Source organism: Pempheris klunzingeri, chromosome 15 (assembly GCF_042242105.1).
Source record: "Pempheris klunzingeri isolate RE-2024b chromosome 15, fPemKlu1.hap1, whole genome shotgun sequence".
Classification (NCBI taxonomy): Eukaryota; Metazoa; Chordata; class Actinopteri; order Acropomatiformes; family Pempheridae; genus Pempheris; species Pempheris klunzingeri.
In genome coordinates this window covers 7593310-7611299 of record NC_092026.1, presented here as the reverse complement: position 1 = coordinate 7611299, position 17990 = coordinate 7593310, and the positions used below count along the sequence as shown (strand labels likewise).

General features: G+C 45.1%; 1 protein-coding gene across 1 annotated transcript; it reads right to left on the bottom strand.

Moving 5' to 3' along the window:
* Window positions 1–220: 220 nt before the first annotated feature.
* Window positions 221–17514, bottom strand: pax3a (paired box 3a). Its single transcript, XM_070844498.1, has 9 exons — window positions 17287–17514; window positions 16457–16692; window positions 15918–16047; window positions 15498–15641; window positions 6376–6575; window positions 5615–5780; window positions 5280–5500; window positions 1488–1751; window positions 221–349 (listed from the first exon to the last, which is right to left on the bottom strand). Exons 1-9 carry the CDS (start codon window positions 17369–17371, stop codon window positions 332–334), a joined length of 1464 nt encoding a protein of 487 aa, XP_070700599.1. The 5' UTR covers window positions 17372–17514; the 3' UTR covers window positions 221–331.
* Window positions 17515–17990: the final 476 nt, after the last annotated feature.

Here is a 17990-nt window from a genome sequence, read left to right as displayed (position 1 = left end):
CTTTTCCTCTTTAAGCGTGGACAACGAACCGTGCTTGGTCCTTGGAGCATGACGTGACGCAGAAGCAAAGCGATTGCCAGGTAACAGGAGAGGCTGCGCCTTTGGTCCTAATTATTCCAGTCAACCCCCTCGATCGCCATCACTACACCTCCATCTCAACTGGTTCCCTTGCTGATGGAGAAAACTCAACCCCTTCACCCACCCAACCTCTCTCCCGCTGTCCTCGGGGCTGGGGAGGTTTGGCAGAGGCAGCGGGTGGGGTGGGGGGTTGGTGTTCTCTGGCAATGTCAGACTGGCTGGGAAGCCTCCTGCTCGGGCCATGTTGGGGGCTTCATATAATGAAAGGCACCTGAGGAGAACAGGGGAGGACAGGCGGAGGGTTAAAGAGATTCTTTGCATTTTATTCAGCTTTAACTGCTTAAATTCTCTGATGGTCAACATAGCAAAAAGTGTGAAATGGGAAGTTAAATGAGAGGCGACGGACTGTGAAAGAAGGAAGAGGAGCAGATGAGGGCAGGTGAGTATGGAAACTGGGGTCCTAGGTTAGATAATAAAACTCAAAAAAAACAGGTGAAGAGCTTTGGGAATCTCCTTAGACATTCTTTGAACCTAATACGGTTGGTAAAACTAGCCTCAGACTGAGCCTTAACCTGGATCTCTGGCTCTGCTCCACTGATCAATAACAGCTCTAAATCTGACCTCCAGTGGGACACATGGTTCTAATCCTGGCCTGCCAAAGGCCATAATCGCCCCCTGTTAAAGAGCCCCTTACCCTCCTTTTATACACACACACACATACATGCCTGCACTCACATATACACACATATTTCACCAAACCCCCAAAAGCTGCATGTGGGTCTCTCCCAGGACTGGCCAAATTAATGACATCAAGATGTTGCCACTGATGGGCCAGTCAACATGTGGTAGTGCAGCTCAGATCAGCCTCAACAACGCACCGCAGCGACCCGTACTCTCCCTCCCCTCCTGTCAAACACGCTTTGGGAAGTGGCTCCTTTCATTCGGGCGGCTATCTTTCTTACACGGGGGTCATTACATGGCTAGGTGAGCTACACGGAGGGTTTGATGGGCAAGCTCATCATACAAGGTCAAGAAAGGACAGTGAGAGAAATAGTCTGTTGGGGTAACACCCGCACGTGCCTCTGCATCGGGCCACGTGGATGGGTGGACGTGGATGATGGTAATGTAAACTGAGGTAACCTGGCCACTTGCGCTCTCTAAAATACGGGTAATTTCAGTACTGTGCAGGGTGATTTGAGAAGCTCGCTCATCAGAGGGGTCTGTGCAATTAACGTGGGTTTGAAAAGATAAACTAAATCGCGAAGCCAGAGCAAGGGTCACAGGAGGACATAACCTCTAAAAAAAAATGTAAGATTCAGATGTAGAAATGATGCTCTAAATGCCTCTAAATCAGTTTGAAAACACCAGTTATGTAAAGACTTTAAGAGTAAAGTGTATTTCAGGCATACCTTGCTCTGGCTGTACTGTCCATACTGGTAGGATGGATGGTGGTCCATGGCGTAGGCTGGAGAGGTGTAGGAAGGCGGGCAGTACGACTGGGTGCTGGGCAGGGTGGGCATACTGGTCAGGCCTGGTAGAGCCTCCAGGCGCTGGGAACCATGACAGCTGGCGGCCATGCCACTGCTCGGCTCCAGGCCTCCAGTCAGTGGGGAGAGGGCAAAGTCACTCTGGGACTGATGTGGCACTCCACCTGGGTTCAACAGGCCCATTACCTGAGGGGAGAAACAGGGGGGAAACTGGGTGTTTAGAATAGAACAGAATTACAAAGAAAAGACACAAGTCCAGTCAGCATTCCCCACTCCACTCAGGTGGGCTAAAGAGTGGGCCCTCTCCTTGTTCAGTGTCAGAAATACATTATCACTGGCTCCCCTCACACATGTGGTTTCCCTTTACTCTGCTTGATTGATTGAGGAGCTGATGGTAGCTAAAGGAGTTCAACCCTTTAGCCAACCAGTGGTTTCTGTTCGAGTTATCCTGTCAAATTTATGGATGTGGAGGTGTTTTTCCCTTCACTTTTTACTAATCATGACACTTGTGGGCTTCTAGCATTGTGTTAGAAATAAAACAGATAAGAAAAGAAATAAAGAGTCTGACTTCGACTGTAATTATAGAAACATATGCAAACAATACATTTGGGATAATGTGATGCTTTTCAAGCAGGCTTCTAACAGATTTGTATGTGTCCACTGATGTCCATTATTGTGTCTCTTCAGAGCAGTGCACTCTCATTGTCTCTTTTCCTCTCTCACTTTCTCTTGATTACCTAAAATCACCGTGTCCTTGTGGGGCCAGGGTGAAGAGGCCAAAGGGTACGTGGGAATGAGGAGCGGGGTGTTTGTGTATGTGTGTGAGAGCTGCCTCTCCTACGTGTGGAGCTGTGTATTTAACAGTAGGTGTGTGTGCGTGTGTGCACGGTCATGTGTAATATAAGCATTTTCTGCTCTGATGTCGGGGGTGTAAGAGTATCGGTGATACATGCTGAACAGCTGCACATAGGTTCGCGTGAGAAGCGAAGTCATGAAAATGTCTAAAAAAATGAAGGGAGAACACGAGTTGCAGGGAAAAGAGTTACAGTCTGTGTAGGAGAAAATAGAGCTGACGCAGAGTACAATAACAAACACACTGAAAATAACCTGAAAAGAAAGGAAACTGAAAAAAAAAAAAAAAGTGAAGCATTGACTATGTAACGCAGAGTGATGTAAAAACAAGGGCTTTCCCAACTGACAGCCAGCTGGCACACACGTACATGTACACATACTGAAGCTACCTCAAGTGTCTTTAATGTATGTAATTTACAGTTGGTCTGTCAAAGTGATCTGACCTCACACATCTGACAAACACATCAAGGCCAACCACCAAACCACGATTCCTCTCACTGCTAGGGATGCGTGATATATTGTAAAATACAAACGTCCGTAGAAAATTGAGTATTCGTATATCTAAAGTGCTTAGATTCAATACAAATTCACTTTTGTTATCCACAAGCAACAATAAACAGTTAAATGTGTCCTCAGAAAAAATGAGCATTGTTTATTAAGATATTTCATCAATGAAGTCATTGTTCAAACTTCAAATGTACAAACTTAAATGGAACGTTTGGTGGTGGCTTTATGAAAAGATGTTTTCCTGGCCATCCAGTGGTGTTTAGCTACATCTCCTAACAACATCAGTCATGCTGCAGATTCCTGCGTTTATGTGCAAACAGTAGTTTGTGTGTTTGTGTGTGTGAGAACATGCTTGTGTCAGAGGGTCTGTGTCTATCTACACGCTCGTGCTTCATGCACTCTGTCTGCAACTGAAACGGCAGCAGCTTCCCGATGGTGTCTGTTTTGAGGTTGTTCCGGGGATTAGGTCTCAGGGGGGTGCAAATCCCGGCCGCCCGCTTCCTTGGTGAGAAAGGGTTCCTTTGGTATGCACCAGATCAGCAGTGAGACGCCAGAGATCCCGCACCACAGGAAAACCACTGACTGAAGCTCCAAATACAGAGCTAACCACTCAGACAAGAATATCACCTATCTAAAGTAAACCTTATCCATTTCAAAACTGCACGGCGCTCTAATTTGACTATATCTGGAGTTAACTGAACCTCTGAATCTCCTGCTGGATGCAGAATAGAAGACAGAGTAGCTTTTATAGGCAGATTCAGAGTTCGGATAACCAGATAATTCCATGGAGGGTTTAATACAAAATAACCCAAGCTGTGTAGCTATTCCAGAAAATTTAAGCTGTGAAGTTTTGTGCAGAAGGGTCTTCGTGTATTAACTATCAATGTCATAGAATTTAATCAATTCTCATTTCCTCCCTCTTATTAAGTTAAAAATCAGCAAATTAATTCTATCCTCGTCTGAAATGGAGAAAACTGTATTGCAATATACATTCAAACAGCTGCAATGAATACACGAATTAAAACAAATTAGCCAACAAAGTGAGTCATTTGCATAAATTACACACTTTGTTACGAGGGGATAGATTACTTCATTCCAATCAATTAAGACACTGGAACATTCTGTGATTGCAATTCCAGACTGAGAAAACATTCCAGGCTCGAGATGAGATGTCCACTCTGAACGGAGCTGCCCACTAAGGTTAATGCCCAAACCATCCACGAGGCCACGGCACCTTTGGCCTCTTTACTGGAGTTAAAGTCGCTCTGTGACCCCGTGGGTTTGTGAACTCACACCACAGCCATGCGCTCAGTTACAGGAAGGCAGCTTTGCATACCAAACTTCAGCAAAGTCATTAACTGAAGCACTAATGATGAGTCGGCTCAGTTGGCTAAGATTTCAACCATCGACCACTGACGATCGCTCATCATCCTTGCTCTGCCTTGTGTCTCTACACTTTTACCTGTCCAATGAAAATAAAACTCCCCAAAGAATACTGTTTTAAAAGTAAATGTGGCTAGTTCTTGAGGAAGCCAGAACAAATCCCAGTCCTTAACTAGAGCTCATATATCAAAGCAGTCAATTATACCTTCAGCCACAATGGTAACACCTTCCACGTTCTGACGGTGCACCCTGGCAGCCACAACAAAGATCTTCCTTTTTTCAATATATATACATCCTCAGGCATTCACACAGTAACAAACCTGCCTGAGGCAGTTTTTTATCTGTGCCTGACAGGAGTCTGAGATTCTCTCTCATGGGAATTAGTACCCAGCATGCATTGCATGTGGGCTGGCCACCCTTTGTGGTGGTTAAAAGCTCGTTTTCCGCCTGTTAGTCCATCTTCTGGGCTGGTAGGGAGCCACTGATGGACACTGATGACTGTGTAATCGACCATAATTGTCTTTTCAGTTTTGATTTGTGTCATCATCCGACATCCATACATCCTTCCTCATGTCTGGTCCTCTTTCCGTCCCCAAAGACTGACGTTTGCCACATTTTAAATTCATCAAACAACCCATCAGAATAAACAAAAATGAAAAGCTACCGCGTTTCTTAGCCTAACAAGGTTTTCATCAATGTCACAGCAATGACACCTCCAAGGATCGTACACAGGAGTGTGTGTGTGTGTGTGTGTGCGCTTGCATGGATCATCACCTCTCAATATGGTGTGTGTCACAAACACCATGAAGAACTATTAGAGTCCTGTTTCCTGGTACGATAGCATATGTGTGTGAAAATCCGTGTATGTTTCTTTGAGACAGAACTTATGTGTGCATATGTGTATGTACGCAGACACTCATTGGTGTGAGTGTTTCTGTGCTGTATTTTAACATAGTGGATGTAGAGACGAACCTGTGGTGAGAGGCTGTTGCTGATGGTGGGGTTGACTGTGTTGGTGTGTCCCGTGGGGGCCACAAAGCTGTCCGAGTATCCTGAGAAGCCGTGACGTCCAGAAGACAGGCAGTACGCAGAGCCGCCATCCTGTGAGCCTGCCGACGAGCTGAGCCCACTCTGGTGCACGGAGGTGGGGGGCAGAGGCTGTGGTCGGTGGACAGTACTGGGTTGCTCGGATGCTGTTGAGAATGAAACACCCTTCTTAAAATCACATTTTTACATCAAAGTAAGCTAATAGCATCACTCAGTTCTGATATTATAAAGTATGATTGGGTGTGCTCAGCTGAACCCACCTTGAGCTATAGAAGTAGGAGTATAGGGGCTGTCGGACAGCTGATAGGGCTGCAGGCCTGACATAGCTGATGGAGGGAAACCGCCGGGGATGAGGTGGTTGAAAGCCATCAGTTGACTGGCTCCTGCTTGCTTCCTCCATCGGGCTCTTCTGTTACTGAACCATACCTGAGAGAAAAACAGAGTCAAGCGTTTATTTACAGTCTAATCAAAGAATAAGTACACTTGGATCTTACATGTATGGTCATCTGTGTTTGTGAGAGTGCTTGGTGCTCGCAAATGTGTGTGTGGATGAGGCCTCTCTGACCCATAACAGGGAGCTGAACTGATAGAGATCTTAACATCTGGAGCATGCAGTGAAACCACAGACATTACATCTTTGTGTGTGTGCTACTGCAAGAGTTCAGAGGGTAACGCCAGAGGGCTGATATAGCTGTTAGAGCCTCTATTAGCATTATTACACAATCTAAATCAGGCTAATCTATTTTGGGATCTTTACATGGCAGACAATCTGACAAAAATAGGAATCTGTCTTCTTGCACAGTGGGTGCAGTGTATCTGTTTGTCTGTGTCTGGGTATGAAGGGAAGGGGGTCAGAGGTGGGGGACATGTGTAATGGCTGTAAGGAATGTGTGGCACTAACCCAAGGCAATTTTAACGCCCACATGACACATATCCATGACAGACCGACACACTGCGCTGCTGTCAAGATTGGGTCTCTCTGACTTAGAGGTTGAAGAGTGCTTCTCTGCATGTGTCTAACCTGAACTCGAGCCTCTGTCAGTTTGGCCCGCTGAGCCAGCTCTTCCCGTGTGTAGATGTCGGGGTAGTGCGTGCGTTCGAAGGCCCTCTCCAGCTCCTCCAGTTGCTCTGCCGTGAAGGTGGTCCGACTGCGACGCTGCTTCCTCTTCAGAGGCAGGCCTGGCTCTGAGTCCACGTCGGAGCCCTCGTCCGAGTGACTGGCTGGAAATGGAAAAACAAAACAGGCCGTTACTTCAACGTAGTCAGACTGATGCATAGTGAAACTAAAATAAATACTAAGCTGGGATACAATAGACAGATCCGAGACAATAGATTATGCTGAGTACAACACATGGTACAGAGCAACTTTAGATTGTATCCTCCTGCTCCCTTAAACTCCTCAGTGGTTCCTGAGGGGATCAAAAGCCAGAAGCTGCTTGAACACGGATTAAAGAGGTCTAGATCGCTTCGGGGCATCTATTCCCTGGGACACTGTGTCTCTCACAGTCTTAGTCATGCTGTGCGCTATGCCGATAGGGTCCCATAGTGAAGAGTAGGCAGCCTTTTGCAGGTGCTTCTTAATCTGTTTGTTCAGTTGAGGGCAGGAGAGAGCGACTGGGTAACTGGGAGACAGCTATTGGGATCTAATTCAGCAGAAGAAGGGAGTCAATGAAGGCTTGAGACTTGAGACAGAGGACTATTGCTGCATTTCGGGGGGGGGTTACCCATCTATTAAATAATGATTAGGCTCCACAAACTAGCGTGACAGCCTGCCATTGTCCGCCATTACACGTCTGCAATCCCCCATCTCTTTCTAAGTCATATGCGCACTCACAAACATGCATCTGCTGCGTCTCGGCTATGGGCTTTCGTCGTCCATGACAATGTGTCAAACACAGATGGACACAAGACAGAAAGAGTTGGAATCCACTCCCAAATCCACCCCCAGAGGGACCTCTTAAACCTCATGAGGAAGGTTCACTGCACCTTTTCGACACCCAGACCATGCAGCAAACACCTACGCCAAGAGAGGAGAAATAAGAGTCTCAAAAGCAGAGAGACAGGTGTAAGCCACAGAAAGGCTTCAACAGAGGACTGAAGCTTGTCTGTTTCCCCAGACTGCTCGTTCTCCCTCTGCCCTCCAGATTTAAAGCTTTAATTAAAAAGTGCCAAGTCAGACATGGAGGGGGGTAGCAGGGATCTCCCCTTGCCTCTGGAGCCTCTGGAGCCAAGCAGGAAATGTTTGTGCCGGTTGCCAGTGTGTGTCTGACCAGGCATTACACACGGATTTGCTCTCTGGGAATGCTGCTGTGCTCTGGACCGCCGGCATACAAGACTCTGATGCTGAGAAGAGCTCTTTATTACATTTGAACTAAGGGCGCCACGCTGGCATAAAGGCTCACAGAGGATTGGCTGGATGCTTAGATACTCCTGGAACGTGCACTATGAGTTTGGGATGTGGTTTGTTTGGGTAAGGATGTGGCCTGAGACCAGTTGGAGCAAATTTTATAATACAACAGGCATAGGGAGAAGGCCACACACATGAAAATAAAACTTGATACCTTTCCTATAAACACATTGTCAAACATCAATATTGCTGGAATTAGGGAGTGCAACTTCTATTAATCGGCGCATATAGAACACTAAAGGGTATTAGAAACAACAAGACAAGTAACATGCAATGTCATTACCATTTTAATGACGGAGAAACAGAGAAAGCAAAGAAAAGACAGAGAACCAATGACAGCGCAGAAACGAAAAGATTCCTAAGGGAGGGAAAGAGAGCTCATAAAACTCTTCAGAGGAGAAAGCTCCCCATTGGCACTGTAACTCATGTTAACTGCAGGGTGGGGGTGGATCTCTCCTCCTTTACCCCCTTTATTTCTGTCTTTCCCTCTCTTTTTTCCTCCCTGTTTTAAACTACAGAGAAAACACTCCGTCACAGACTCTCCCTTAATGGCAAATGACAGTGTTGCTTTTGTCATCCTCTGGCTTGCGCTTTCTCTTTTGCTCTCTTCCTCTCTCGCTCTCTGTCTTTTTTTTTTTTTTTTTTTTGGAAGTGATGTGGCCAAGCCTTTGTATCTTAGCAGGGAAAAGCCTGTGGCAGGGCTCTATTGGACCGATTACCACGCTCCATCTGTAGGAGCCATCAGGGACGCCCGGGCCCGCATTCAGGGGCCTGTCACCTGCCCAGCAGGGGAGTGGGGGGGGCTGTAGGGTGAGATGGGGGCTGTAGGGCCAGGGGCTGAGTGGGGGAATGAAGGGTGGGAGGGAGAAGGGGGGGGGGCACAAAGGAGACCAGAGAAGGGCCACTATGGGCTGTGGAGGGGCACAGCAGGGGAGCACCCCTTCATCCCCTCCCTCCGCAGCCTGAGGGGCGCAGAGCTGGGGGATGGGGGAGTTGAGGAGGTTGACATGGAGAGGAGATGGGAGGCTGAAGGCACCTGAAGAAGATGCTGGGGAAGGGGTGCGGGGTGCCAAGCTGAGGAGAATGGGGGTGCTGGTCATTCTTAAAAGTGGACCTGTCCCTTCAATCTCATCCATTCACTTCACTTGTCTCTTTCTCTGCGTTCACCCGTCGCTGCATCCACATCTTTGACATTTTCAAACGAGGCTCTTACGCTGCTGTGGATAGATTTTAAGGCACGCTGATGCAGAAGCAGACTCAGAAAGGGTTGTTCCCACACATTCCCCGCAACAAACGGCAGAAGAGGATACTAAACACACAAAGGGAGGCCTCGACCTCCTTACTTAAACACCCAAATCAAATTTTACGGTGCAGCTAAAGCGCCAGGGAGCTGAAAATACTCCATAGCCGCTCACAGTTTGGCTGTGGCTCTGACAAGAGTCTTAATAGAAAGATAGATTATTATCCCTCAAGCGGAAATTGGTGCTGCTGCAGAAACATCCATAAAACAGACGTTTCAAAACAAAGTTCGTAGAAGGGTAATAAACTAATAACAAGCTAGTTTGGATAGTAGAGCATATGGTAGATCATTTACTTAACATGGTTTGAAGGGTGATATTTAGCACAGTTTAGCAGAGTATTCAACAAGTGAATTCAACAGGTCCCTTTTCCTGCTCAGAGATTCTTAAATAAAATAAAGCAAGTGCATTTACAGGTGTGTTACACATAGCACACACACTCAAACAACAGTATGAAAAGGACAGTGCTGCACACCGACCGCTCAACGTAAACAGAACCATTTATCGATCAAGAGAGAAGACTGACAGGCAGGGAAGATAAACTCCAGTGGGTCACAGATGTGAACTTGGGGAACGTCCAGTTCCATTAGCTTCACCTGCAGCAGCAGTGCCTCTAACAGGCCAAAAAAAAAAATCCAAGCGAGGACTCCAACTGCGAGAATAAAGACAGCTCTTGTTTACCGCATAGTCTACATCAGCCAGGGCTCGCCTTGCCAAGCATTCATCCCCCTCCCATCCGTTCAAGAGATGTTAATATGAAGAGACGTGTACAGGCGCACACACCCATGTACGTGCACACATGTGAAATTCACACACATAGCTTGAGATGGTAAAAAAATGAATGTGGTGGAAAGAGAGACAGAGGGTGTGAGAGAGAATTGTAATAGATATTAAATGAAGGGAAAGAGGCAAGAAATCTGAAGAAGAGAGAAATACAGAGAAAGAATGACAGGAGGGAAAAGGAATGAGGAGCTTCAGCGAGAAAGAGAAAAAGAAGCGGAGCATATGGGGCGGTTTATAGCCTTGTCTTGGTAGGGGCTGGATAGCCCTTCCTCCAGGGGCTGTTAATAGAGAAGGTAATTGAGCTGGTGACATGTGTTCGCAACACAAAACAAAGGGCAGAAGAGACAAATGAACTAGTTATTTGCCCAGGGAAGTAGATTGGGCCCTTTCAGATCACAGAGCATAGTGTGCGTAGGCCACTGAATAAAATAGTGGCATGCCACATAGAGCCTGAGCGAGCAGATGCACTGGAGGAAAAGAATAGTTAACTGACAGCTTATGGGCTCAGCTGGGGTTAACAGTTAAAGGAAAAATGGGAGTGAGTGGGCTGCTCACTTGACTTGCTAAAGAGCCCCCAGGAACCCGCAGCTGCCTGGGAAAACAGGGGGGCAGATAGAGAGAAAGAGAGAGGGAGATGATGATGTGATGGATAGGAAAAAATGGAGTGAATTAAGCGCAGGAGGTTGGCACTTAACGGACAAAGAAATAGCTGGCGATATGACTTTGAAAGATGTATCTCTGTCTAATATTGGTGAAGTGACAAAAAGCCACAAATGGCCCTTCATGGCTATTATGTGTGCCCAGTGTGCGGTGGTTATTATTTAGTTCCACTGTGGTGCAGTTTGGTGACAGTTTCACGGTGGCATTTCCACCCTCGGGGCAGGGACAAAGCAACTGCACAGAACCCACGCGGGGACAAAGCAACAGGCCAGTCTGCCGCACGTTCCAGTCAAACGGAGACTAACCAGCGGAGACGCAGCCCAGCCCAGCCAGGCAGACAACCAAACCAATCACCTTGTTCGGAATAACAGCAAAACCTGTTCTTGAATTCACGCAACAGATTAAAGTCTACCCGCCTTAAAACGAAGGCAATTCAATCAACACTGATCTCATATTAGGGAGTCGGTCAGTTGTCGTCTTCTTCCCAAACATTATTGTAACCTTCTTTTCCTGGGGCCTGATAGTTTTACCAGTCAAGTGACCCTAGGTTAGCCCCTGACCTTTTCACAGCTACTGCACAGCACTGCAGCGAAGACGGCCTCAGCACTGACCCTGCAACAAAACTTCACAGACACTCAACAGAGAGGAAAGCCATCATCACATTCCACGCTTTACCCTACAAACACTCATTAAATGGGGTATTTCTTTCGGTTTTATGAGCTTTGCTTGCAAATTTTTGTCTCCTGCTGTTGTTTTTTCATGCCTGTTTTAGGATAAACGTAGGGAATAAATGCTGTAACTTGGAGCGCGTATTTTCATTAAATTTTGCTTACTAAATTTCTGCAGTTTTTTTTTTTTGGCGGATTTATTTATTCGGATGGGAGAAAAAGACATTAATCAAAACAGCGCAGAGTTCTGCTGGCGTGTCCATAATGTGCAGTGTGCTGGACGAAACAGCTCCACAAAAACTGAGGCTAAACAAAGTTAAGTGATTGACAACGCTGTCTGGCTTTACTCAATTAACTATCCCATTGTGTTCCTCTTTGCAGAGTCCCCTCGCCCCCGACCCTTTTCTCTTCACACTCCTTTATCCTCCCCATCACAGAGTTTTGCTTGGCTAATACTTCCAAGGAAATAGAGAGTTCTTTTTCTACTGGGGCTCCTCTCCTTGACCTTCCATTGCTCATTGCTTCTCTTTCAGTCACTTCACAGTGTCTTTGGGGTTAGTGGGGAGAATGTGGAGAGTACATCAGCGCCGAGGGGCCGGCTCAGGGCAGGACCCCAGCCTATTACTTCAAAGTTGGCCTGCATTCATTAATTGTCCTTTGAATTAATATTGGAGGATCACAATGTGGGTGCCAACAGAGAAAGAGGCTTTAATGAAGCATAGTCTGCATTCAGTTGCAGATCAGCCAGTGTGGATTTTTTTCTTTCTTTTTGAGAAAGAGGGAGCCTCTAGAATCACGCCGCCACAGAACGTAAAAATGCTGAGCGTTTATATTTGTTTATATTATCTATCTATCTGTCTATCTATCTATCTATCAGTCTATCTATCTGTCTATCTGTCTATCTATCAAGAGCAGAAAAATATTGTGAATTTTGCTTTTCCCCAGCAGTCCCTGGGGCTAAACTACTGTTATAAGCACTATTAAAACAGGAAAACATAGTGAGGCGCACATATAAATTTCTCCATTACACAGGCCTGAGAGGAAAATGGAAATGTAGCTAGAGCAGACATTCCTCTGGTTGCTTTGAGGCCTTCTGTCTCCAGTGACTAGCAGAGACGGTCTCCAGCTAAACCTCCAATCTTTAATTCATTCACCATGGAAAAATCAAGGACCCCTAACAAAGACACAAGTTCCTGAAATGCAACATTTATCTCTTTGCTGCTGTAGCTTTCACTTTCTTTTGCTCCCTGCGTTGTGTGAGAAATGTATCCGTTTATATTCTTAGATGTCTCCAGAGAATATAAGTCTTGAACTTTAAAATTGGATTAGATGGCTCGGATATGGCAGCTCGCTACTGTCATCATTTTAAGCTGTGTGGATGTTACATACGCGTTTTAACTGCTTCAAAATATGGTCAACTCACAAAAACAAATATGATCTTCCTGCTCTCCTTACTTTCCAAATTCCCCTCAATCTAAATCCATGCCAGCGTCACAGGGAGCCAGTAACCCAGTTTATTTACACAAACAAAGTCCTACTCAGCTCCTTTGACAAAAGCAGCTAAATCTTTCATGTTTTGTCAGCACTTGATTCCTCCTGTCCCTCTGGCTATTTGCCTGCCTCCGGACAATAGAGGCAGGAGAATGGCAGCAGATTGTTGGAATGCACCTCAATGAAACCAATTATTACATGTTGACTGCGTTCACCATGGCAGATTTGAAAGAACTGGGCTCATTCAATTTGGCACTGCAGGATTCCCTTTAAAGAAAAGTTATCCCTTTGACTGTTTGTATTTCTGAGCTTTCTTTTTCTTCTTCTTCTTTCTCCCTTTCACCCCCACTGCCATAAATGGATCCTGCAAGAGTGGCTACTCCTCTTTCATGACTTTGGTTACTTTAATTAGTTAAATGAGGCTAAAGTGCTAACAGTAATAAATAGAGGAAAGGATACTACCAATTAATTCAGCGCCACTCATGGCAAAAACAAAATTCTTGGCACTGCTGCATTGTTTAATCTTCCAGTTCAAATGAATTACCAGAGATACACTGAGTTGGCTCCACTTCCACTTTATGGGCAAATGTGATAAATGGCAGAAAAAAATGATATCAAACACATCTGAAGCTGCAGCTCAGCCATGCGTGCTGTTTAAATTCTGCACGCTGGAGTAAATTCTACCTCCAAACTTAACATAACTAACAAATAAAAAGGAAATGTAAACAATTTACCATCAGATTCATCTGAGCAAACATCCTTTTCCCACAATGTTTAAGCCACTTGCTAATGCCATGCAGACCTGGAGCTGCCCAGTATACTTTATCCCACAAACCTTAGCGGCCCTTTTCCCAGACAAATAAATCTAAATGAGTCAGCTTTGATCTTCGCACTTAAGGAAAGCTAACAATGGTAGTAGAGGAGAAAGGGGCAGAGAGCAACAGGCCTCTCTCCGCCACAACAATAGCCTCTGCAAACACCTACTTAATCAATATTTGGCCAGAAGACACTCTCTCAGTCCCCAAACCAAGCTTTTCACATTCTAATGAAGAGCTATAAAAGAGAAAAACAACAACTACTTCCACAAAGAGACACAAGAATGAAATAGTGCTCTTCTGTATATCAATGGGGGGGAAAGTGCCTCAGAGCTGTTTGCATGTAGGACATCACCTATCTGATGTAAAATAGCTAATGTTATTTGTTTTCTTTAAAAAAAAAAAAAAGCCTAAAGGTGTGAATTAAAGATATATCAAAAATGACATTACTCCTCATGGCATGTTGAGTTGTGTCAAACACACTCCTCAAGTTTTAAACACAACTCAGTTAAAAGAGGATGATCAACCAAGGCACAATCAGATTCATTTAAGGATGCATCATAATTTGTCGATTAATCTCATTATTTCCCGTTTGAGCCGAAGGCAAATTTATAGTTTTTTTTTTTACTTTTAGGGATGTGTCTGGCCTGGTAGAGGGAGAGGGAAGTGCCCACAGACATTGCATGAATGTGTGCGCCCTAGGCAGAAAGGAAAGGGGCGGACTTTATCTAAGATGAAAGTGGAGAGAAATAAAAGCTTGGGGTTTAATCTAGTGGAGAGAAGGGTCTCTCTGCGTTCACTGGCTGAGGGCGTCACGCTCACATGCGCAAAGACTGGGACAAAAGCTCCGTGCGCAAAAGTAACGGCACTGTTCAATTTTGATTACTCAAGACCTGGACGTGAATTTAACACAGTGCGGCCTTTCTCCAGCTGCCGAATGCGTTAACTTAATGTTTCTCTTATTTTTCTGCGGGCCTTTAGTTATCGACCCCTAAAACGGAAGAATAACTCTAAACAAACCTACAACAATGAATAACAGGAATAATTCTGCGTCATTATACTGACAAAACACCACCACTGCGATCATCAATAATTAACTACAGACTGCATTATGTCTCCAACAGCAACCTTTCCTCCCGAGGCAACACTCCTCAGACCCCAACAGGTCGTAAATCAACAGGTGTTTCCTACAGTCTGAGCAGTTTCTTCTGCTGTCTTTTTTTTCTCTCTCTCTGAACGGCAAACTGTAAACAGTAGGAAAAGCCCCCAATCTGGCACTTTTTGAGCAGTCTATAAACCAGGTCGCGCCGGGCCTATTGGTGTCCCTGAATAATTCATCGCTCATTGCGGGTTCATAATGTCTTCTCCCGGCCTTTTGTCAGCGCAGTTTTTTCTCCCTTTCTCTCCCCATTTTGAAAGGCCCTGGCGTCTTTTTGTACACCACTGAGCCGCTCACTGGAGTTTGGCTTTTGTGCTCGTCAAGCTGAGGTGTGAGCCTCAATGGACTCTCCCTGCTTTGTCCGCTGAAGTTCATCCTCAAGTGTCCGATTGTGTGTGTGTGTAAAAAAAAAAAAAAGGAAAAGTTTCTCAGGCTTGGAAGTTAGACAAATGTTTGATTATCCACTTATTAAAAAAAAAAAAAAATCTCTGCACATTTGTTAGATCTCAGAAGCCTAAACGCCTGCGCAAGCACCTGAAACTGTGTTAAAAATTAAAATGTATTTTGTGCAGGTTAACTGCTTGGCGAGAATATTCCTCTATGATACATTTCAGATCTATAAATAAGACTTTTTAATCGCAGTATTTTTTACTTTGTCTCAATTATTATTATTATCATTAATAATAATAATAGAATCATTGCTATTACTCCCAGCCTTTTGTTATCACTCTTCTTATTATTGTTAATAAACTAATAATAATAATAAAAGTTGTCTTTCCTAGATCATGTAGTCTGCACATTGTGGATCGTAAAGCACTCAGCAATTATTTCTCGTTTTGTAAAATCATAACTGCGCACTTACATCTGTCTCCCAGAATGCCATCGATGCTGTGTTTCGTCCGCGATTCGTTTTCCTCCATCTCCCTCTTCACCAGTACATCCTCATCCTCCTCATCGTCTCCCACTCCGCCGAATTTCGCCCGCATGGTGCGACTGATTGCGCTCACTTTGAAAGAAGGAAAAAAAAATAAATGATGAAAAATACGTATTTAGAAATATGTCTGGACAAATACAAGTTCTACCAAAGAATTAATAAAAAAAAAAAAAAAGTTCTGCCTTACTTGTTCAAAGCTGTGTAAAAACATTGGTGGACAGGCTGTGTTGACTAAAAACATTTTCATTCTGTCTCAACACATGGATGTTTTCTTTCAGTGAAATATAAACCAGTCATTTCCACATCCTTCCTGCTCTTTTTCTACAGCTTTAGAAACTGTCCGCCTACCTGAGGGAACGTTGTTCCTGTCGCAGATCCCATCTTTCAGTAACTTGTCCCTGATCTCCCAGCTGAACATGCCCGGGTTTTCTCTCTTGTACTCCTCGATCTTCTTGTCCACCTCCGGAGAAGCGGTTTGCTTTGGTGGGAGCGAAGAGAGAAGAAGAGTTAGTCACTTTTTTTTTTTTTTAAGTTCAAGGCCTACATTAGGACAGAGTTTTGTTATTGGCTTGATTTTAGAGTTTGGAGAACAAAGTCGTGACACAGTGATTAAAAACATTATTTAGCTTAGGAGAGGACCTTAAAGTTCAACTGTTTCAATGTTGGAATACTGTAACAGACTCCACTTTGTATCAGCTTTCATTTAGTTTTTATTAGTGGGTTATTTAGCCTACCACTTCAGAGTGAGAGTCCCCTACAGAGCAGAGCCTCACCATTATACAATTTAAATCTCATATCAACCTACTGAATTTCACACATTTCTAACTTGTCCCTTTCTTCACATTTCAGCCGTGTGTGAATGCACCACAACACGAGCCATCTCTCACCTTGGGCTTGCTGCCTCCGATGGCCCCCGGCCTGATGGAGCCTGTCTCCTGGTACCGGCACAGGATTTTGGAGACGCAGCCGTGGGACACCCGCAGCTGACGGGAGATGACGCACGGCCGGACTCCGTGATGGGCCATCTCCACGATTTTATGGCGGATGTGGTTGGGGAGAGGTCGGCCGTTTATGAAGACACCGCCGAGCTGGTTGACCCGACCCTGTCCTAACGGAGTGGAGACTGGACAGCAGGGCACGACGGGCTTTGGTTAGATGTACTGGCCACTCAATGACCTATTCATTTGTTTTAAACAGGTCTACTTAAAAAAAACAACAACTAACAAACAACTAAAGTCTAGCAAATATCATTAAAGTGCAACTAAATACGGAAAAAATAAAGGCTTAGTTGCATTGAAAAAGTTGTTTAAATAAACACCTCGTTCATTTTATAGCCTGCACTATATTAAGATTTTTTTTTTATTGTTCTAAAAGAAGTAGACATTTTCTGAAAGTTGCACCAGAAAGCCAAATCATTTTCTCACCCAATCAGTGATTCTGGGTGAGACATGCTACCATTAACACAAAAAAACAAAAAAAACATACAGAAATATAATCTAAATAAATTAAATATCTATTGGAAAAGCACGTCGTGCTGCCACAGGAGATGCAGGCTGAACTTAACTCGGAATAGTTTTTATTTTGCTTACTATCATGACATTTCAAACTCGGGCTAACACAACAAGATTAAAAGAGTTGCTAATAATAATAATATCTCTGCAGGCATCAAACTTTGCCGATGTTGGATTTTCCTCAGCAACTGGTGGCGGTGTCTTACCCTCCAGAGAGTATCCTCCCCGCGGGTAGTTCTGGTGAGGAGTTGGTCTCATCATTCTCGGTAAACCTCCTGCAAGCGCTGTCATGACCCCTGACTCTCTGTCAGGTAGCGGCTTCGACCAGGCTGCCTTTGCTCGTCGCTTTTAATCCCACAAAGCACCTTTGGTCTGCTGGTGTTCTCTCTGCGCAGCCTGCTTTTCCTCTCAGTAACAGGTTGCCTCCGGAGGAGAGGAGCTGACGGGTATCCAGCGGTCTGTGTGGGCTGAGGGCAGAGTTTAAATCAAAGCGCAGGTTGCCAACAGTCCTGCGAGGGTTGAGAGGATGGTTTGAGAGGATGGATGGGAGTCAAACATTTTATCTGTGGTGGCTGTCCCCTCTGCCTCCGCGCTGCGCCTCCTGATTGGTCGCGGACCCGGACGTTCAGGGGCTGGGGGAGCTCCGTGATTGGACAGCAGGGGCTCCCCTCTGTCAGGGTTGACCTCACGAGGTCAGCTCGTCGTGTCACAAGCTTCTGCAACTGCGCAGGAAACTTTCCACCGAGTACACAACTTTTAATCATGCCAATTAAATGAATTCCTGGGCGAAGATTTATCTGACTGTTGGCTTTTTTCCTGCCTCAACTGTAATATGGTTCATGCTCCTCATAATCTAGGTGAGAAATCAGGACCGGTCTACAGAAACAGAAAGTTTAGTGATAGATGGATC

What these genes read in the sequence shown, in the direction of transcription:
- pax3a (XM_070844498.1), bottom strand. Translation starts at nt 17,371, where the DNA reads ATGACAGCGCTTGCAGGAGGTTTACCGAGAATGATGAGACCAACTCCT. An exon ending in TCGGAGGCAGCAAGCCCAAG is followed by an intron (nt 16,048 to 16,456) that starts GTGAGAGATGGC and finishes CTCCCACCAAAG; the next exon opens with CAAACCGCTTCTCCGGAGGT. An exon ending in CAGGAACAACGTTCCCTCAG is followed by an intron (nt 15,642 to 15,917) that starts GTAGGCGGACAG and finishes CTTCTTTCAAAG; the next exon opens with TGAGCGCAATCAGTCGCACC.